Genomic DNA, 23,583 nt, shown 5'->3' with positions numbered 1-23,583 from the left:
TCCGCTACGCTCATGGCCATTAACATTTGACCACCCTTCTCGAAACTCTCTGCACCAATGCCTGACCTTCCCTTCACTCATTGCTGTCGGTTCATAAATGGCATACAATTCCCGATGGATGTCAGCTGCATTCTGTCCTTGAGCGTTCAGAAATTGTATGACAGATCTCACTTAACAATACTTTTGCAACTAAACTAGGATTTTCGTTCTTCAATTGATTTTTCTTCTTGATGAAAATATCATGAACGATATGCGATAAATTGAATGCTCTTCTTATGGACTCATCCTCTCTTGACCAAATTTTACTCTAGATAGTCAGGCCTTAATTCCTCTAATACGTATAAATATGAAATATTGTATGCTATACTCATTTGGTTTCAGGGTTATGTCACTACAAATTTGTGTTTTGAACTTTAAAACAAGAACAGTACTGATTTTCATGAAACTGCCGATTCTCTATCCAAAGCATAAATAGGTTTCAAACTAAGCTTTGAATTTAATTCAATTTAGTATATAGAGCACTTTCCAAATAAAATTGAACTGAAATATTTACTCGAAAACTGAAATTGACGCATATTTAATCAAATTATTAAAACGATGGGTGAAAACACTAAATTCTGTTGATTACATCCGTAAAGTTTTTACTCGGTAGTTTCGGCACTTAAACTGTGGCCTTCTTCACCAGGGATGTTAGCCATATTAAAACTGGTTGTATATTGACCAGAGGAAACGACAGTCCAGCCAAGGCTCAGTACTGTGCGTAGTGAAACATAGCCTTGTATAACGTATTCACTGGAGCACATGCTAAAAAATTGCCTCTCCAACGTTGTGACTGAAGTATACAATCAGTGCAGTTAGCCGCCTTCTCCCACATCCTTTCCATTTTCCTTTTGCCTCGACTTGGATAGCTTTATTTTAGTCAAGATGTGGCCGGCCTAAGATCGAATCATTATGCACAAAAATTGAACTTTCAGTGCAAGGGTTCATAGTTGAAAAGAAATCTCTTGCTAAACCGGTTCTTTATGTAGATTTTTTTACGCCAATTTCTTTGTGAAAGACATGACAATTTAAAACCAACACCGTGAGGGTTCTGTAGATACTTAAAAATGCCTGTTTGAGCGTAAGGATTTTTTCTCCAGAAGTAGATTGCCACCATAATTTAGTTGTAATTATCTGTTTGAAAACGTCTCAACTTTGTGTTGCCTTCAGGTCAAATGGTACAAAGAGAAGAGAGAGTTGTCTAAATACGAATATACAATGACGCACGCAGATGGAGTGGTAACGATGGAAATTGTAGACTGTAAGCCGGAAGACTCTGGAAAGTATCGTTGTGTAGCCACAAATATCCATGGTGAAGACGAAACAAGCTGTGTTGTAATTGTGGAAGGTAAATCCATTGTTCATTTTAAATGTCTTTCCAATTTCATTTCTACATTTCTTTTTTATTTTCTTTCTTTCTTTTTTTTATATATATATATGTTAGACTACTAATCTTTCTTGATACAAGAGAACTAGGCAAAAATTAATTTCAAATTCTTAGCTCATTTATTCAATAAAATTCTAGATCTTTTACATTCATTTTTTATTGAAGATACGAAAATATATAGTAATTATGTGTTCAATATAGATTTAAATAAATTTACTTTTTCGTAATATATATTTCAATTACAATTATGTTTATCATGTTTCAATACAACTTTTCTCTTATTAGACTTCCAGTTTTTAAGTCATCAAGAATAGAAATTACAAATACTCGGAATAGATAAGTGTATTGAGAACGTTATTTATGCTGTAGAAGATGAAAGTAGGAATCATTGAAATGTTTGTTCTATTAATGGATTAAGAGCATATTTTGTCTTTAGCAAAACAATAATATCTTGAGGAGAAAGGTAAAAGAAAAATACGAAGCTTTTTTCCTGAAACAGCATGTTAGTATGCGCGTAGGGTCCATACAAACCAGAAACCCTCAATCCATGGCAATTTGTGAACTAAAGGCTCAATTAAAAATAGTCCTCTAGTTATAATAATATTTTTGAAAATCGTTGAGATCTTTATTGGTTATTGTTATTTTGAGTAAATAATTGAGATTTTATACCTGCATAGCGATTCAGTTGCTCTCAAGTCTATTGTGCAAAGTATCAGGTTCGATTCCAAGCCATGTGAGCCAGTTATCCACGTGTCCGATGTCTTTTTCGATACTTCTGTCTCATCAGACTTTTACATAGCTCCCACATTTACTTGCATTTCATCATCTCCTCGTTTAACCTGCAAGACACCATGGCTAATTGAAAAGGTAATATGGAAAAATGAAAATTACTAAGTTGAAATAAAGGGATAGATTGAGAATTATGATTAAGAATATCCCATGTACAAGAATTGAGAAAATATTACTTCATTACCCAGTTAGATAATCAGATTTATTAATATTCATCCTATGCAATACTCTATATGAGTACTATTAATTAAAATATGATGACATGGCATACATTATGGCCAACGTACTTATATCGCATACGTTATTTACATACTGTTGATACTCCTCATAATTTTTTTCATCACGGTTTATTAAATATTATTAAGTTCTACGTCACGGTATGCCTTCAATACAGACGTGCCAATAATATTATGTAAGGTGACTTTGAGTTCGAGATCATAAAAATTATAATCTTTATAAATATTGCGATGTTTTACTTACTTACGTTTGCCTCTCAACTTCTCACACAATAAAAACATTAACATTTGTTTACGAAAAAGAAATAATCATTAGGAAACAGTGATGACAGAAGATATACTAGAATAACAAGCTGCTAACAAGCACAGAGTTGCAATGGCGTATGTAATCCTCTTCCGTCACTGTTTCGTCTTATGCATTGCAAAAATTTACTATAATTTTCTCTTTCATAGGCTTTGGAGCTTCACCTGAACAATCTCTACTAGCTCATAATTTGATGTATTCTGGAGGTAACACGATGCTTAGCCTACTTTAATGTTCGTTTTCGCAGAGGCATAACGCTTATGTTTTCTCAACCATGTGGTTAACTCATGCATAATGATTTATCCTTAAGAAAACTTAACAAAACGTTGAACTCCCAATCTCTCCAGTTCCTTCAACAATAATAATGTAACTTACTCAGGTGTTTAGATATATTAGTCTAATATATTTTTTTATTTCGTTTGGTTATAACTTTGTTTTTAATATGTACGTAAATAGCAAAAAACCTCGAATATAATATTAAATAATAATAATAATAACAACAAAGACTTTCATATATCTTATGTTACAAATACTAAAGGGAACCATACAATGTAGTAAGTAAATAAGAAGAAATAAGTAAATAAGTAAGAAAATGATATGAATACATTTGAAGTCGATTACAATATGACTACAACATTAAGTTTAGCTGCTGAATCGTAGATATTCCAACAAGTAGTAGCACACAACTTAGCCATATTAATATTTTAAAACTAATGTAATCACACTAAAAATATCTCAAGTGAGTATACTGTTTAGTTTAAAGACATTCGGGTTGTGTTGATAAATGTATGAATAAAAACTTCCGAAGCAAAGTAACTACAATAAAGATTTTTGTTCATATGATGAAATCAAAATAACTATAGTCAGTGATAATAATATCAAACAATTTCCATTAAACTCTATTATACACATACACACACACAAAATGTGTTTGAATTGAGGACGTTGGTTTGGGGTGTGCTCTAGAAAAATGTTCAATATATTTCCTTATAATAATAGTATTTCAGAATTTAATTGTCATTACTGATGTATACCTTTGGAATAAAACTTATACATTCTAAATATATATATATGTTGTTTATAATAGAATCTTTGTAAAATGGAATTAATGTTTAATCAACATTTTTCTTCACTTCTTAGTGGAAACGTTTCTTTTTTCTTTAAGTTCATTTTATAATTTTAAATACGTTATGTCATACATGATCGTGCATTAAGGATCAAAATGATTATTTGTATATACGTTCAGCGTTATTATAAAAGTTGTAGACTTAATTTTATTTTACTTGAGTTTATTCTTGATGAACGAAACTGTACTGAATATGCAGATTAATAAATATTCATTCTCATTTTCAAAAAATAAATAAATATAATAATAATAATGATAATAATATATACCTATTTGATATACTAACCCCTAACTACTAAATTTCCTGTAGCTCAATACTATTAATAAAATAGTTTCCTGTAGAATCTTTTTATAAGTTAATAAAACAGCTTCTCTAACAATTTTTATTGATTTTCTATGAATATTTAATCTGGCTTTCGAAATCATATGTTGTTAACTCTTAAAGTACAATATTGGGAAATACATAACGCGAATATCAGCAAATGTGTCTTGTTTTAACTACTTCAAAGTTTTCTCTCTTCAGCTAAAAGCAAGTGCGTAATTTAATAATCTTATCTTGAATGCATTTCCCATTTCTCTTTCTTTCTTTCTTTCTTTCTTATGTTCAGAAGAATAAATTTTGTTCTCTTTTCCTTTCTCATTAAAAGTTTTACTAAATCTGAGACTAGCAAAAATCACACTATGTTCTCTTTAATCATAACGTCCTAATTTATATGTGCAGACCAGCCGTAAATCAAGGGAATTTTATTGAGTCAAATAGTTCTAAATACTAACTTATACTTTGTCGTTCCAGATCGACGATACATCGAGCAACCAAGTAGACCAGCTCCTCCACCAATTGTTACAGTGAATAAATCCTCTTATAGCTCAAGTCAATATACCAGCTCTAGTCATTCAAGCCATAAGGTAAGCTACATTGTTTAAGACTTGTGAAATCGGGTGCTACTGTCTTTGCATCACCAATGTAATATTCTTATTCAGAATAAGATAAAAACATGCTATTAAATTGCCATTTACATTAAACTAGAAAGCAGAAAATTTATCGAAGATTAAAAAAATGTAACAACTTTTTTCAGAAACATAAAATAACATAATTGGTAGAGAAGAGATACAAAATAAGACAAATGGTGTTAAATTTGAGCAAAATATTTCCAAAAAATACAAAAAAAAAAAAAAAAAAAAAAAAAAAAAATCGTCGCAACGGTACGGTGTATCTTGTCAAAGCAAGAAAGACAATGATCGAGAGTAGCATATTTTAAAGCCTTCAAAATGTTTATAACCTAAATAGCTTGTGCGATAGTAAACATTTTCGAAGCAACCGACGTTAATACTACTTGTCTGTTGTATTAAAGTTTAATGGGTAGTCAATTTAAGGCACACAAAGTCTTCAAATGTTAATATTTCGTTATGTGAATTATAAATCGCAGTTTGCTATTTCCTGTAGATAACGCCTTACATTGAATTGGGTTCTTCTTTGATATCCAGATGTCTCTCCCCTAACACACCATATATGTTTATCTATATCCTCATAATTTCAACATTATTTTCAAATTGTTGCAAAATTGCAATTTATTCGAACTTTGGGTCTAACAATAAACCAAGAAATTATTTTTAATCACATATTTTCAGAAAATGAGTGCTATTAGTTAAACAGGCATTTGACTGTAATTTTTAAAGCAATATAATAAATCTTAATAATATCATTTTATTTGTCCTTTATATTCCCTAAATTTAGTAAAAAAATAGTATTTTTACCTTATTAACTAACTTTAAGAAACCTGAAGATTTATCACCACCTCGGATCAAATAATACCATCTGAAAATAATACCAAGAATATTATGTTTAATTGGAATCGCTGAGCACAATATAATGAATATAAATAATAATTGTTTGACATGCTTGTATTTGTTTGAGAATATATGTTCTCAATTGTCAACTTAATTTTGCAGAACTGTTGCTGTTTGATCGTTTATCGTCTTATGGTATTTGTACTGTTTAATCTCGTTATGTCTCAAGGCTATAATAGGTATTCCTGTTTTGAACTTACATAAGGTACATAAAGATCGAACATTCTCTTTTCCAAGACATTAAGAACTGCCATGAAGAAAATAAAAATTCTCTCATTTTGTCAATATCTAAATTATATCTTTCTTGCAAGCAAATTAGATGTTTCGTTATTCTTTTCAACTGATAATTTGAAGTAAAATGCATTATCGTGTGAAGAGTGTATTTTCTTTTTTCTCAACTTTAGTAAATATTATGAAATATATATATAGTAACTCAACAGGAAGTACCACTCTTAGATACAGTGATTGTTGAATACTTACATTAGATTTCTTTTTAATTCTAGTCTGCCGCTACAATTGCTGTTAGTAGTTCTGAGAGTGTAGATGTGTCAGACAAGCGAAGTATAAAGAAATATGGCAGTAAATTGGATGCCACTGGAAGTCCGTCAAGATCTCGCAGCACAACCAAAGAGCTGACATGTAAGATATACTTCTCAATCAAACATAACTAACTTCTCAATCAATACACAAAAAAACTGTACCTATAATTCATCATATTGAAGACGTGAAGATGGGACAAGAACAAAAAATAAGTTATATTTTGAGACGTTAGAAGAAGTTAGGATTTCCTTAAACATTTTTACATATCTAGAAGAATTCATGAGACACTCAACTTGATTTTAGCAAATAATATTTAATAAATACATTAATAAATGTAATGGTGATCACTAAAGTAGGTAAATTTCAAAGTGTTCAGATGGTCAAAGCCACGAAGTCACGAATATTTGCTTTATTCAAGATTTACATAGGTCACCTTATATATAAAAGATTTGATTCTCCATAGTTTAGCATTGTCAACACGCCAAGCAAAATCGGAGGGAAAGAGAGAGTGTCCCCTCCTATGTAGTGTATCGCTATATGATTTTAACATGTCAGTTTTAACGTCAACTTCTCCTCAGTGTATAGCATGGTGATTGGCTGTGGTCAGGATACTCTTCCTGAACGGAAGATCTGGTCTAATCTACAAACGTCTCACCGTTTTTACCCCCCAGAAACCAATTGTTTTCGGCTATATGTTCATATAAAATTTCTTTGTATACTAGTCACATCAGTTCTTGTAGCATTTACCTTTTACATTGATACATATTGTATATGAAATGTGTATGGGTTGGTCTGGCTCTGTAAAGTAATGAAAGCTTTCTCCTGCTATATAAAAAGCATATTGAGAGTTTCACTATAATATACCTGTTTATATTGATACTGAGCTAATATCAAGTGATATGGATATCTCAAATGTTGCTATCCTTACGTTGTTTTATAATTAATTAGGTACTTATAATTATCTAGAAAATATATTATAAATTTACCAAATTTGAAGTGTTTTTAAAACTAAAATGGAGAAGAATTTAATAATGAGATATAAAATGGTAAGCATCTAGAATGTTCGTTCATGTCGTCATGCTACACTATTCTGACATACGAAGTAAATAGGCACCCTCAGGGCATAATGATTTTGAAGAAACAAAGCGACTACTAATTGTCGATAAGTATAACATAGATGGTGCTGTGAGTATGCAGTACAATAAATGGCACCACAGGCCCATTTTCATGTGTCTATTTACTTATGTCTGGGTAGCGCATAATATCTACGATTTATTTAATGTTGTTTCTGCGGTTACCACAAATCTTATTAATTTCATTGAAAGAGTTCTAGTTTGGTGTTTGTTGCAAATATTTCTAAGAATTTCCATTTTCTGTTTTACATTACAAATGATTGTTGTTCCTATTTATTGATGTTTAGTATTCATTGTCAGTACCGAGGGTATATGAAGGGTGTACCCAAAGTTTAAGGTTGAAATCCAAAATAAATTAATGCATTAAAATTTCAAGTTTTCCCGGATTTGAAATCGAACCCGGAATTACAAGTAGTCTTGAGTGCATCATGCGTGGTGCACACAATATTAGTGTACAGTCCGCAGCAAAAACCCTGCAACATGAGCATGTAAGTTTATTGTGAAACGACGAAGTCTTTTGCTCTAAAATAAGTGTGCAGTTGAGGACGCCGATGTTTCTCCTGGCGTGGTTCCTGTCACTTAGCGTTATGTTGATTCCTTGCGCTGTTAGGCGTAGTTTCACAATAAACTTACATGCTCATGTTGCAGGTTTTTTGCTGTGGACTGTACAAAAATATTTTTAAATGACAATATTTAAATTAATACAACTTTAGATAAAGCATTGAAATTCTTAAATGCTCACGAATCAGGGACAAACTTTTTGTCTTCGCTAACAGAAATGTAAAGACAGGAATCTATGTATATGACTTACCTAAAGTAGATACAGTATATATATATATATATATATATGACCTACCTAAAGTAGATGCAGTATATAGAACATGTAAGGCGCAAAGTTATGAAGCTTGAAGTTGCTAGAAGATAAAGTTGGCTCTTTTCTTCTTTTAGTGTTTCATTTCTTTATTGACGAAGCACTGGTTTTTGTAACTTTATCATGAAGTGAAAAATTACCTTTTTCAGTGCCACCAGATGATTCCCTCATGTGCCCTCCTCAATTTACACAAAAACTTTCTGACTTGAAGATTAAGGACGGGGAACGATTACAACTTTCTTGCACCATCAAAGGTGACCCTGACCCTCAAGTAACATGGACAAAGAACGGAGAGGTTTGTTCAGAATTTTTTCAAATAATACATTATATTTGTACTATTTTTGTTAATAACCAAACAGAGATTAACAATTGACACCCCATCGTAATTTATCATGGCTTCCGAACCTTGCGATGAGAGCAAAATTTAATGTGTCTAATTAAAATAGTTTTTCTAAGTTGAAACTTAAGAATCGGATCGCAATATTGATTATTTTTAATGCTTACTATCTTTAATTGCCTATATTTGTGTTACCCTTATAAGTTTCATGAGCTCATTTAGTTTACAAGATTGTTAGTGGAAACTTATTAATTGAGAATAATTAACCAACTTAAAATACAGTACAATAGTAGTTTCCAGGGGAGGAATGTATTATTTAATATAGTTTTCATAATGAAAACTTAAAACTTTTCTTCCTTAGCCGCAAGTATTAGTTGTTCTGCTTATATATCTTAAAGTTCTTGCAACATATTTGATTTTTGTAAATGTTAAGTATCATGTACAATCAGAAAGGACTCTGTGTTACTTTTGAAAATACCTTTCAGAATGACATTAGAGAAACTAGGTTTAATCTGATCCTTTTATTAAATTCTTAAAGTGATATGTTTTATATTTTGTAGAACAAATTTATTTCTTTTGTGAGAAGTTTACGTAGTAGCGATTGAAATTTCATTCAAGAGACGAAAGTCTTATTCCTATAATACTAGTATTTAATTTAGTTAATATTTACTTCCTAAATGGATATTATAGTGAATAACTTTGTTGGTAGGATATTAATATGTGAAGCATACCACTATAAATTTAATTAACAAAAAAATTTTTTTAAAGGTGCTTACATCATCAGATATAGTTGATTTGAAATATAAAAATGGTGTTGCTGTACTAACAATCAATGAAGTATTCCCTGAGGACGAAGGAGAATATATTTGCAAAGCTAATAACTCATTAGGCTCTGCAGAAAGTAAATGCAAGCTTACTGTTATACGTAAGTATGCTCTTTTTCCAAAGATTCAATATCTGTTTAAAAAATAAACAAAACTCTCGTAAAGGTTGTGAAACATAAAATAGATTTTTTTTTAGGATAATTGGTATCTCGGATGAGGGAAACCAGTGAGATTTACTTTCTTAGTTACTCAATTTTATCACATAATTGTCATACTTACCTGAATCTAATGTTTACATAACTCATTCACAAATACGAATTTATACACTTCATAAAACACTTTAATGTAATCTTCATGTTCCTTCACATTATTTAACATATTCTGTGACAGATGTCCTGTACATCTATCTGTTGCAAATAGTATATACTTAATTCCATAATGTGGATATCGTGTTATATATCATTTAAATTATTTTTACTTGTCGTGTTAAAATAATTTCCAGGCCATTCTTTTTTCCATTCTTTTGTATAATGCAATCTAATTGAGAATTTTCTACGAAATCTTAGGGTTTTACTTTTTCGCGTCTTTAAGAAGAAAAATCAAGGTTTATAGTAAATATGTTCTTGAGAAATGTAATACTGTTACGACATTAATGAAAATAAACATATATATACTGATCAGCCAAAACATATAACCACCTGCGTAAAACGTGGTATGTCCACCTTTGGTTTGCAGAACAGCAGCAATGCGGTTTGGCATGGAAACAATGAGGTGTTGATAAGTGACTACAGGCATGGCGCACCACATCTGTACCCACAAGTCACTTAATTTTTGTAAATTTTTCTGAGGGAGGCGATGGGCTCGGATCTGACGTTTAATGACATCTCAGAGCTCTTCAAATGGGGTAATATTGGCTGAGTTTGGGTAATATTCAGCAATTGAAATTTACCACTGTGCTCTTTAAACCACTGCAGCACAATGTTGGCCTTGTGAGAAGACGTGAAAGATGTCATTACGGCTGGAAATATGGCCCATATGATGAGGAATAATTTTCCGATAGCTAGGAGTAATCATGATGCCCTCCACACACACTACTCGGCTCATGAATTATCATCTGAAGGTTTTACAAATCATAATAGAGCCACCACCGGCCTGTCGTTGCCCTACTGTGCACGTCTTGGGCAGCTGTTTTCCTGAAAGACGACGGATTCTGACCAGTGTGATGAAGGTAGTATCGTCGAACCATGCAATATGATTCCATTGGTTGGTGGTTCAATGACGATGGGTACGTGTCTATTCCAGTCGTAATCGACGATGCCTTGCGGTAAACAATGGTACATGTGTGGTTATCGGCTTTGAATGCCCACATGTAACAGTGTACGGTGAACTGTGTGTTCTAACACACTGGTACTTTGTCTACTGTTAAAATCTACTGTTAATTGTATCATAATTTTCTCTATCCTGTTATACCAACCTCTACAGTTAACGACGTCCGATATTTTAAATGGGGGTTTGGGTGCCTCACTTCTTGTGGTTTGGTGCTGGTTTTACTGTTCTTTTCCCAACTTTGGAAGACACTAAACACAGCAGCTCGCAAACACCCGAGAGCTCCTTCATGGCTAAGCGCTTAGCGTACGAGGCTTTGGTGTGGAAGACCCGGGTTCGATTCCCGGCGGGAGCTCATGTGGTTCGGATTCCACGTTAATCAGTAGTTCCCGTCTCATATAGCCTCGCTGCTGCATGGGACGTTAAACTCCAAATCAACCCAAATCAACTCTCAAACACCCGACAAGTTGCATTGTTTCTGAGATGCTCGTTCCCAGCCGTCTGGGCATCACAATCTAGCACCTACAGAATTCTGATATATCACGTGTCTTCCCCATCCTTCGCACAAGCATCATACTGACTGATCTAGTGAGATCGTCTGGCGAGAGCTTCTGCTGTGTTCCATGCCTCTTACGTTAACCCAATGACTTAGTTCAAAAAGTAGTGGGTGGACATAATGTTTTGGCCAATGATGAATATATATAGCAAACTGAAACCATTAAATACATCTCTTAAATTTCAAGCTCAAATGACACATTGAAAGGTTTAAGAAAAAAAGACAAGAAAAAGAAATCTAAAGGTAATCGAAACGCGCCCGGTCTTATTTCACATTTTTAAAACTTTAGTTACATATTATAGAGTCATATATTCGTTCTCTTATTCTGATACCCATTTACATAAGTTACTAGAAATTCTATTAGAAAAAATAATTAAAAATCCAATTACGTATTTTGTGAGCTATGTTTCATGTATACAGCTGATATTTTCGTTGTCTTTTTCTCTTAATTTCTTTATCTTGGTGATTACAACGAGTATGCGAATTAATTAATTTCATTTAATTCCATCCCCATATTCAGTGTTTCCTTTTGGGTGCAAAATATCTAAATTATGTCGTGATTTGTTCGGTTCTATATTTTCTTTCTGAAAACAAATTTTATGTTAGTTTTTTTTTCTTTACGATGATTTATTTGTGTTTTCTACAGTAAATACCACATGATTGTACTGTTAGTTTGGCCGTATATGTTCTAGCAGATTCTTGTTATATTTACAGCTATGGATGCTGCCGCCGCAGCCAGCAAAGCGAAAGGTGCAAGCGGCGACAAACCTCCAAAGATCGTTAGTCATGTGACTTCTCAATACGTAAAAGATGGAGAACCAGTCACATTGTCATGTCGCATCACAGGTATTTATTTATGTATTTCTATTAAATATATTTTCAGTGTGGGTTCAAACATACGGTCTAGAAAGCCACAAATAACGAGGATGAGATTCGATGTACTTATCATACATAATTGAATTTGAAGCCGTGTAACTGGCAAAGCTATTAATGGGCTGTAACACCAGAGAACTTTGTGTGATACTTTCCTTGGTTTTTAAGCGGCTAACGTGCACGCTTTCTGTATGTGTGGTTCCAGGTTAGATTTCCTGTGGGAGTATTCTCCTTGGATACAAATTCTAATTCATTCTAAATAATAGCGGAAATCTCTTAAAATTTTGATGCTGAAGTGGGACGTTGAACTCCAATCAACCAACAACTAAGGAACTTTTATGAACTCAAAAGCATCTGTCCAGTATTGATCTATTTGTCTATTTTACTTCTAGTTGCTTCTGAAACAAGTATTCATGAGTTAAATTATCATTGCGAAGAAAAAAACAAAATGGATCACTAAACCATTGACTCGAATTAAGCTGTTTTTCCATATTGTAAATATGTGAAAAATTAAAGCTTCTTACGTCGTACAGTCTAAAAACGTTTATCTGCCAAATTTAATTCCCCTTAAGTATGTTTATTGTATAGCTATCAACGAAAGAAAATAGAATAACATACATACATACTATTTATTTTTATCGCAAGCTTAGTTAGCATAGTCATACGAGCCTCAAGATATACCTTGTATTTTCACTTCCTTTATGAAATACATTCGCATCTTCATTTTCCACATGGTGCGTGGCGAGAAACTTATGGAATACTCTGCATTTTTCTGGATCTTGAGGGAGAGTTTCTTTGCTGTATGTATGTATGAAGAACAGTTGAAATGAGAGAAATCAGTTTAAATATCAGAATCGATGTATCCTGAAAATGAGAAAGCGGGTGTAAATAACTTGTCATTGTGGAATCATATTGTGCTTTCATAGTGTTTCCTTCTTAACACGTAATATATAATTAAATTACTAAAATGTAAGCTTTTCAGTGAACTTTGTAATTTCCAGTAATAACCAAAGGAATTAAATCATGCGTACAGAATATAAGAACTGAATTAAGAACACGATGAATAAAACGAAATAATCTTGGTAAATTTAGATTATATACTTCAAGATGGCTAAAGAATCAAAACAAGCGTTAAATGTGTTCGGTAATTTGTAAAAGACTTCGGTAATTTGTTAAATCTTTCACTTTTTCTGCTCTCGTATTTGAAATCCGTGATACTGAAGAACAGCTGATTACTATTAGTTCGAGAGGCTTCACATCATTGGACAAAGAAGGAGTATTGGACTGGTTAGAACCAGACGTGATGAAGAAATCATATATATGGTTAAATCAGTCAAAAAGTCAGGATTAGCACATATGCTGGTAGAAACTATAGGGTTAGCATAAATGATTCATTCATTTTGAAAAGGTTATATTTTCAAAAGTATTACACGTACATACATGAAAGATATATGAAAAGAACCACAAACTCACCAAGTTTGTACTGTATAGCAGCACAAGTCCATTATCTTTCCGATCGGGTGTGGCAGTGTGGCAGTACGAGGTTAGTACCTGTCGAAAATGGAGGGAAATCAAGAAAAATGTTTTTGTCTGCTTGAATATGCCAGATGTTCGTCTGTTATAGCTGTACAACACACTTTCAGAAGAGCTTATGGAGAAGAACCGCCATGTAAACAAAGCATTTTGCGGTGATATCGGCAATTCAAGAACACTGGTAGCTTGTGTAAAGGGTAAAGCACCTGGCCTCCCAGATCTCGTGATTTAACGCCCTACGACTTCTTCCTGTGGGGGTACGTGAAGGATCTTGTTTACTTACCTTCACTACCGCAATCCTTAGTCGAGCTCAAAGAAGGCATTAGTGCTGCAGTGAAAACAATTGATAGAAATATGCTACAAAATGTATGGAATGAGCTCGAGTATCGTCTGGAAATGTGTCGTGTCACGAAAGGGGCACATATTGAACATTTGTAGAGGGTGTATAAGCTTGGTGAGTTTGTGATTCTTTCATATATCTTTCATGTGTGCACGTGTATTACTTTTGAAAATAATCCTTCTTAAAATGAATGAATCATTTATGCTAGCCCTGTATATAGTACGTCAGTTATTTGCAGAACTACTCAAGGATATTAAACGTTAATACGAGATGCAGTTGAGTTTGAGTTCGAGTTTTATGTGTTTTACATCCTTATGCAATACAGTGATTATAAACAACAGGACCTACTATTAACGTGAGCTCCGAACCACAACTCGGGATTGAATCCGGTGTAGTTGGTAGTTGCATAGATCATCATTAAAGATTAAATATTCCAGTATAGGCCGTTCATCACTACACTGTGTAGCCCGCAAGAAAAGTAGGTTACAGAACGAATACACTGGATTCGGCTTCACAGAGAAAGTAGAATTAAAGTTAAACGATAGCATCATAAATAGAGAAAAGGGTTTAAGCAATTTTATGTCCGAGAAGCAAGAAAACAAGGCTTTAATAACTGAGAAAGAAAATAAAATCAAATATATTTAAGTCAAAAGTACTTCAAAATCAAATCATTGATTTAAATCGAATTGGAAGGGTTAATTTTCGTGATTGAATTCTGAAACACCATACACACATATACACGCAGATGATACGGTCGATCAGTTTCCAACAACAAAGCGAAAATAACACTTAAATAAATAAATAAAACCATATCTAAAGTTAGTCTCTTCGTTAATTTTCTCTAATCATATTGTCCTATCATGTGATGTTATTCTCAGTACTAGCGAAATGAAAAGGTTCCTTCTTGGTGGATTAGGACATATTGTCATGAAGTCAATTGAAATTTAAAATTTTGAATAAACTCACACCGCGAATATTACTGAGTATCTGGACTGGAGAGAACCAACTTCAACTTTTTACTTACCTTCCATAGAAGTGATTACCTGGAACTCTCTGAAATCATTGCAGTATCGTACGAATGAAAAAATTCTGTAAATGGTTTTTATTTTGAGATATGAGCTTTGTGTTACTGTGCATTGCAAACTGCTTTTCAATTCTTAATTAGCTTGAAATGATCAAATCATCAGATATACATTTATTGTAATCATATGAATGACTTCAGTTGTGTTTACGATGTTCATTGTTTCAAGCAAGTATGTTTCTTCTTTTAATCTAGAGGAAGCATGAAATCTTTGTATTTAATTTTTATTTACGCACATTTTACTGAAACACCCAATATGCTTGATCGTTTCTTTCTATTGCAGGAGCGAAGAAGTTTGATGTCATCTGGCTTCACAATGACAAGGAAATCAAGCCTAGCAAGGACTTCCAGTATGAAAATGAAGCCAATATTTACAAACTAAATATAGCCGAAATATTCCCTGAGGATGCAGGAACTTACACTTGTGAGGCTTTCAACGACGCAGGCGAATCTTTCAGCAGCTGCACTTTGGTTGTTCTTGGTAAGTCCATATAACTCTTATTTACTTTAACAAACTTATTACTTATTATTTACTTTAACTTTAACAAGTTTATTTATTAAATACACATCATTCGAAGCATTTTTGTAAACTTTTCGCTAGAATTAAGAGAACAGAGTGAACATAATATCAACACTTAATTAAAGGGAACATTCAAATTTGTCCTTCATGCTTCTCTCGTATCTTACGAAATTTAATATGATGTTGTTATACTTTCTAAATCTAGTAATGGAAAAATATCTCAGTAGTTATTAACCTGCTCTCTTTAAACATACATATGCAGACTATCTTATTTCAAATTCGTAATGGATATGTACAAACTTTAGATATTAAAAAGTCAGTATTTTTATAGTTATTGTTTAATAACATTTTATGAAGATCTTTCTTGTTCAGTGGTATTTATCCTTGTACATCTCATTTTTAACGAAGACATAATTTCTTGTGATTTGTCCTTTTAGATTTGAGTTTGTGATAAAATGTCGCATATCAATTTACAAAATTATGTTAAAAATAAAAATACTCTTACTTCTTGGAAATTTTCAATCTTTAGTTCCAAACAACGCAGCTCTAATTCTTAGTTTTCAACTTTTTAGTTCCAAATGAAGAACCAAAGAGTCCTGCTTTTAAAACATTCCCCCAGTCGGCCACAGTGCAAGAGGGAGAAAATATCACATTCGAATGTGAGACTGAGAAGATTCCCCTCAAGGGTAAGTAAATAAGATTCTAGTGTTTTCAGATATGTTGTTCGATAATTTTTACTTTGTGGCTGTGAATGTTGGGCGTTAACTCGCGAGAATAAACGTATGCTGAAAGACTTGGAAACAGTCTTCAGGAAAATATTTAGAAAAAAAAAAGGATATGAACAAAAGTGTAAATGTAGAATGTCACGATACTGATCTCCAAATGAATTTGTCATTGAATGAAGTGCGAATTAATCAAGATATCTAAAGTGATTGCGACACGCGACTTGTGCAGGGATGCTGAGTATTAGTTGAAAACTCTCTGGGAAACAGTTATTAAGTAAAGCAAGAAGAAAATGAGAAGATAAAAATCCTACTCAAACTGAATTAACATAAACATCCATCGCCGAGTTTTTGTTATTGTGACTACAAACTTCTGAGATAATATATAGTTATTGTCCAATAATATGAATAATAGAAATATACATCCATTATTAGTTCTATAACTCCATTTGCATTATGGAAAAAGGAGGGTCAATAGTATGATGCGGTTACAAGCCAAAATGTAGGGTGTACATACCCTACATTTATTTATTGAACTTGAACACCTAGGATCAATATTTACAGATCAAAACCATATCCACGAAGAAATTAAATGTCGACTAAAAACAGGGAATTCGTGCTATTATTCAATTCAAAATCTTTCGTCGTCGCGAATTCTGTCGAGGAATTTGAAGCTTAAAATATATAAGACGATAATCATGCATGTTGTCCTGTATAGATGTGAAACATGGTCACTTACCCTGAGGGAAGAATTTAGATTGAAAGTATTTGAGAACAAAATACTGAAACGAATATTTGGACCCAAGAAGGGGAATGGAGAATGGCGGAAACTTCATAACGAAGAATTGCATAATTTAAACTGTTTGCCAAACACTGTTAGGGTCGTCAAGTGTAGGAGGCTTAGGTGGGCGTGTCACATAGACAGAATAGAAGAAAGTAGGAACGCTTTCGAAGTTTTAAGTGGAAATCTAATCGGAAAACGACCATTAGGAAGATCTAGGCGCAGTATAGACAGAATAGAAGAAAGTAGGAACGCTTTTGAAGTTTTAAGGGGAAATCTAATCGGAAAACGACCATTAGGAAGACCTAGGCGCAATTGGGAAGACAATATTAAGATGGATCTCTCAGAAATAGGAATCCAAAATAGAAACTGGATCCAGATAGCTAATAACAGACGTCAATGGAGAGCTTTTGTGAACACAGCATTGAACCTTTGGGTTTTATAGGTCATTGAGTTAGTTAGTTAGTTAGCGTTGTGATTGTTTACAGTGTTCTTCATAGTAACCATACCGTAAATACGACACAAGAAAGGTAAATTAATTTTTAAACGTTTAACAAAGCGGTAAAATTATCGTTCATCTATAAAAAAAATATATCCAACTTACATTCAGCTTCCAGTAATGAATGTCCAGCGAATACAGTTTTGTAATAAATGACAAGGTGAAAATGTTTACTCTCTTTTAGGGTAAATGAAATTATGTGTCGGAGAAACGAATTTGCTTTGCAAGCACTTAAAGTTTTACTTGATCAAGTAATCTTTAGGAATAATTTGTAGAGGAAAAATTATAGATGACACTTTCGTCTTTTCTCAACTGTTTCAATGGAACTCCCTCGTGGCTATATGGTTAGCTTACATGTCTTTGGCGTGGAAGGCCCAGGTTTGATTCCCGGTGAAAGATCATGTTGTTTGGATACCATTTTAAGCTTTGTCTACATTTTATATAGCTTTGCTGCTGAAACTCTAATTTAATCTAATCTAATTAACCGTTTCAACATAACAATTTTGCACTACATTTTACAACTGTCAAAGTTGGATATCTTGTTTACCTGAACACCAAGTATCGAAGAAATTTTGGTTGTATTGATTCAATTTTCTAATGTCTTCTTCTGTAGAAAATTGCCATATAAGAGTCACATATTTTAATTTGAACCGTACATATACAACACAAAGAAATTGAAGGTATTCGTATTTGGAAACTGCATTCACTGCATTCTTTTGTCGTTAGATAGTTTCCATTTACAGATAATGATATAATATTACATTGTTTTACATGAGGAACAGGTTTGACAAGTTTTTCTTGTACCATTTTCACAAAGCACTTGAATCATTTTATGGAGCAAATTATCAAATGAACCTGTTATTTCTCTATAGATTAGCAAGTCATTAAATAGAAGTTCGAAGGAGGTCGAAAGTCCATTTCGTAAATCATTTACGTATAGCAAAAATAAAAGTTGGCCAAGATTAAATGTTTAAAGCACTTTAGAAGCTATAATGTATAGATAAGGCAATCATTTTTATACCAGTGGCTTCCAACATTTCTTGAACATTTCTTCGAACCATCGTCAATCTTGAACGACGACACACTTTACTGAGTTCCCACGAAATCGCGAAATACTTACTTGATTTTTCATAAATAATAATACAAACTATATAGTATGAGTTTATAGGTTTCTAGGGAGTAGTGAATCTATGTAATACTGAGTATTATTGCTGCTGATGGAGGCGTTCACTGGTACAGACTGTCTCAAAATTGATTTTAACTAATATTAAATGTTTCATGATTTTTAAATTCTAAAGTTTCGGGACACACTCTATGAGACTGCGTAACACTCCAGTGTGTCACAACACATCGTTGGGAACCATTGCTTTATACAATAGACGTTGTTTACGATAACATAAATATGTCACAAAGAATTGACGAAATCTAGTTTTAAAATTAAATCTATTCAATTTATGTAGCTTTAACTACTATCAATTTCAAATCAAGTGAAATAATGTAAATATTAGTTCAATTTTGTAAATAGATTAGTAAAATAATTACCTTGTACACATATTTCGCTTGTAATTAACTATTGTGTAAAGGTTAATTATAACTATATTATCGTATAGATAAAATACCGAAAATGATTGTAATTAAACTAATGTAGTAACCAAATTGATTTTCTTCTCTTTTTTCAGTTGTTTGGCTAAAAGATGGCAAGCCAGTAGATGAAGAAAGCAAGAAATATGAATTCACTCAAGATGGAAAGAAGAAATTCAAGTTCACTCTTACAAATTGCGCAGTCACTGACGTAGGTCAATACACAGCTAAGGCTGTGGGCAAGAAAGGAGAAACAGTAGCTGCCTTCTCATTAAATGTATATTCATCTACTGAAATATGAAATCTCTAAATTAATGGTATGTTCTATGTCGTAAATATTTTCTAATAGAGTAACGCAAGTAAGTACCATATAGTAACTATAATGTTTTTTATTGCATACTGGAAATTACAGACAGAACTGCCCACTCACAATTTCCATACAAATAACATGCAAATAACAAAGATAAACATAATACATTATAAATACAAATGATACATGCACAGAAAAGGAAAAAAAATATGCATAAAACAAACATGCCGTTATATAAAAGAAAATAATACTCTCAGCTCATAATGAAATTATTATATAACTGTCTTTGTATATTGCTAAAATTATGATCAAAAATGATCAAAACTGGCAAAATCATTGGCTACTGATAAAATTTTATACACAGGAACATCATTAAGAAACTGAATGGGTTTAAATATTTTCAGATTTCTTATATGGTAACTGGTTGTATACAGAGTTATTATTGATAACAGATTCAAATTACCGTGAAGAATTTAATGTAGCATTTTAAGATCCAGAGTAGTTCTTCTTTCAGACAATCTTAACATACCTAAGGACATTCTAACTTCATCCAACGACATACCTTCATAACACTTAAACTTCCAGCGTAACCAAGCAAGAAAAAGATTTTGAATTGTTTCCAAAGTAGTAGATATATAATCTATACTTCAATTCCATATGATAGAACAATATTCAGGATGACTTCTAACATTGGAATAATAAAGAATAAGGCATGTTTTAACAGACTTAAAATCTTTGGACATCCATTTAAGAATTCCAAGATTCCTCCTCGCTTTGGAAATTATATTCTCAAGATGTTGTTTGGAAAGCAATTTACTGTCGAAAACAATACCTAAATCTTTAATAGCATTTATAATTCTAATTGGAGTATCATTTATGTTATAAGTGAAAAAAATAGATTTGTTTTATTCGTAATAATCATTGAAAAGGTTTTGTTACTATTTAAAGGTAGTACATTGTTTTGAGACCAAAGTAGTATTATATTAATATTATTTTGGAGCACTAAACAATCATCCAAATTTACAATACTTTTGTAGATTTTGAGGTCATCTGCATACATCAAACATTTATATGATACTAAGTAATAAATACAAAGGAAAGATCATAATGTTTCAATTTGTAAATTAAGACGTCATGTGGTAACTTATCAAAGGCTTTAGAGAAGTCAAAATAAATTACATCGATTTGACCATTACTCTTAAAGATAGGAAGAGTATCAGTCATAAAACATGTTAAGTTAGTTGTAGTTGACCTACTTTTCATAAAGTCATGTTGATAAATAGTAATATTGAGACAAACATGATTATACAAATAATTATATATTAACTTACCAAATACCTTGAGTATGATACTCAACAGAGAAATAGATCTATAGTCGGATAAATTTTTCCCATTAGTTTTGGGGATAGGAACAACAACGACCATCTTCCAATGTTCAGGATAAACAGAAGTAAATAAAGTCCAGTTGAACAAAGATGTTAAGAAGGGCGCAATGATGGACACAATGCCCTTCAGTATAAAAGCAGGTATTCCATCTAAGCCAGAAGAAGATTTGGCATTAAGGTTGTTTATAGCCTTAATTACTGCTCAGTTGTGATAATAGGATAAAAAGAATTATCTCCCGCCAAATTTGATAAGTCAATATTATGTAAAAAAGGACGCCTTTGATATATAGTCTCAAATAATAATAATAATAATAATAATAATAATAATAATAATAATAATAATAATAATAATAATAATAATAATAATAATAATAATAATAATATCTATTATAATAATGAAACCTGTTAATTTTTATAATGATTCTATATAGCACTGAGCATTATTGGTACGATTAGAGGTGTTGACTGGTAGAGTCTGTCTCAATTTTAACTAATTATTATTAAATACTTCATGATTTTTAAATTCTAAAATTTTGCGACACACCTTAGGGGACTGCGTGACACACCAATGTGTCGCGGCAAATTCGTTGTACACCAATCTTGCAAATGATCCAAACACAACATATACTAAAAATAATAAGTAAATAAAACCATGGAGCGTATGTGGCAGAAATAAACAACAGACAAATAGTACAAATATATTATTTTCTATATTATTCAAAATAAATACTTGCTAAAATAAATTTCGAAATGTATTAAATAAAGTTCTGCACTATAGTATTAGGTTAGAAGAACTATACAAATACTAATTTGTCACAAAGAAAGCATAATGAGTTCTGAGTAATTATCCAGGTTAAAGAACAACCGTCTTACCATGGTAAATAAATTAAATAGATCAAATTGCTTTTGCGACGGAGAAAAAAAGCACGGTATTTCTAGTTTCGATGTGGCAAGAACTCCCTTACTCATGCATTAGTTCAAACAATTATTGTGTACTATAGTGACGTGAATAGTATTTAAGATTTAATAAAGTAAGTAAATAGTTTTGTTTAGTGCATTTTTATTCCTCTCGTCCATGCAATTAAATGCGAAATTAACAATAAGACACTTGTGCATGTGTAAATTTGCTCAGAGAATTTGTAACATGTAAGAAAAATACATACATCCATTAAGTCTCATTTACCCTCATTTCCTTATAGATGGCAACTAGAAATTCACCTGAAATTTAAAAATTACTTTGCATATTTGAGAAAAGAGGAAGTAAAATTTTTGCCCTTATCTTAGAAATGCTAGTTTCACCTTTATTACTATTATAACAACAACGACAGTTATTATTATTATTATTATTATTATTATTATTATTATTATTATTATTATTATTAAATTTCTACTTGTTCAGATTTCTAAGTTTCTTTAAAAGCATTGAAGAATAAATGTTTCTTTTAAGCAAAATGCAGAATCGTTTAGATTTTCTTTTTTTAAAAAAGTTATGATTTAATACCTTATTTCAATTAATATATGAGTCACTCTTATAGTAGCAAAATACATAAATATAGAAAGCATATATTATAATATCTTTATTGGCAATTCTCGTAAGATCTTATATTTTAATGCCATTAATGAACTCATTTTTTTAAAAGTAATGATGGAAGAAAATTCTAGTTTATATGATTACTGTTTTGTTAGTATTGTGATCACCGTTCGGTTTTCATTATTTTATGAGTAAGTATGTGAATTAAGCATTAAGGGTGTTAAAGTCCTTTCTGAAAGCACTTCAACTATTTTTTATCACTTATTTCTCCTTTTTCCAGCTACATGACAAGACTCCGAATTCCTGACAGGTCAAAGGACAAACCCAGTGTATACCTCGACGGTGAAGAGGAAGATCCTGTCAGGGCATTCTATAATACAAAGAAAAGAAAAATGATGTGTATAAATATTGGTGTAACATTCTATATGTTCCCCTTCGATTTCACCACATCATCATTGTGTTCTCTGCAGCATTGTTCATATGGTTTCATAAACCTCACGGTGCATTTTGATTTTGAATGAAAGTGAATTTGAAAGTTTGTGTGGGAAGAAGAATGTAAGAATGCCAGCGTCCTTAACAGCAACATCTCACATCGAATACATAAACTATTTGTTCCTATGCAAATGTGTGTGTAGATGTTAGCTGTAGTTATATATCATTTCATGTTGAATAAGTGTGAAGGGAGAAACATGCCTTTTCATGGTTGACAGTCATGTAATGTGAAGCATAATGTTGATATCGCTCATCGCTTTGAACTCATGAACAATTATTTTTTTATAATCGCAATCGAAAGTAGCTACTGTAACAAAGGATTGTTCAGCTTACTGGGGCAAATAATAAAATCTCATCTGAAATATTAATTTAAATTTATTTCTGTTTAATTTTATTATAAATGAAAACATTCTAATTTTTATTCCTTTAGCAGTAAATTACTGGTGCAAATGGCAATTATTTACAAAATATACAAGTAATCATTGGGTTTACAAATGGATGTGGATTATGATTATGGTTATGATTATATTAAATATTGACAACTAATCACCTTTAAAAATCCTAGTATATGCACTAGAAATCGTCGGATGTTGGCAAAAAAAAAAAATCCCAGGTAACT

At 32.0% G+C, this 23,583-nt stretch overlaps 1 protein-coding gene across 50 annotated transcripts in view; it reads left to right on the top strand.

The window, feature by feature from the left end:
• bt (projectin protein bent) overlaps positions 1 to 23,338 on the top strand; it is a 437,567-nt gene extending 414,229 nt beyond the window's left edge. For 49 of the 50 annotated variants that reach the window (XM_081762406.1, XM_081762402.1, XM_081762405.1 and 46 more), the window contains 11 exons: positions 1,210 to 1,387; positions 2,905 to 2,961; positions 4,675 to 4,787; positions 6,233 to 6,368; positions 8,423 to 8,568; positions 9,379 to 9,535; positions 12,031 to 12,162; positions 15,427 to 15,624; positions 16,236 to 16,349; positions 19,345 to 19,563; positions 22,753 to 23,338. In XM_081762406.1, coding sequence (XP_081618532.1) covers positions 1,210 to 1,387; positions 2,905 to 2,961; positions 4,675 to 4,787; positions 6,233 to 6,368; positions 8,423 to 8,568; positions 9,379 to 9,535; positions 12,031 to 12,162; positions 15,427 to 15,624; positions 16,236 to 16,349; positions 19,345 to 19,547 — 1,434 coding nt within the window. In that variant the 3' untranslated portion in view covers positions 19,548 to 19,563; positions 22,753 to 23,338. The remainder of the gene's footprint in view (positions 1 to 1,209; positions 1,388 to 2,904; positions 2,962 to 4,674; positions 4,788 to 6,232; positions 6,369 to 8,422; positions 8,569 to 9,378; positions 9,536 to 12,030; positions 12,163 to 15,426; positions 15,625 to 16,235; positions 16,350 to 19,344; positions 19,564 to 22,752) is intronic. The other variant, XM_081762422.1, reaches the window with a different exon arrangement.
• The last annotated feature ends 245 nt before the right edge of the window (positions 23,339 to 23,583 follow it).

Source organism: Thermobia domestica, chromosome 6 (assembly GCF_964235325.1).
Source record: "Thermobia domestica chromosome 6, izTheDome1.hap1.1, whole genome shotgun sequence".
NCBI classification, from domain to species: Eukaryota; Metazoa; Arthropoda; class Insecta; order Zygentoma; family Lepismatidae; genus Thermobia; species Thermobia domestica.
This window is presented reverse-complemented; position numbering and strand designations above follow the sequence as displayed.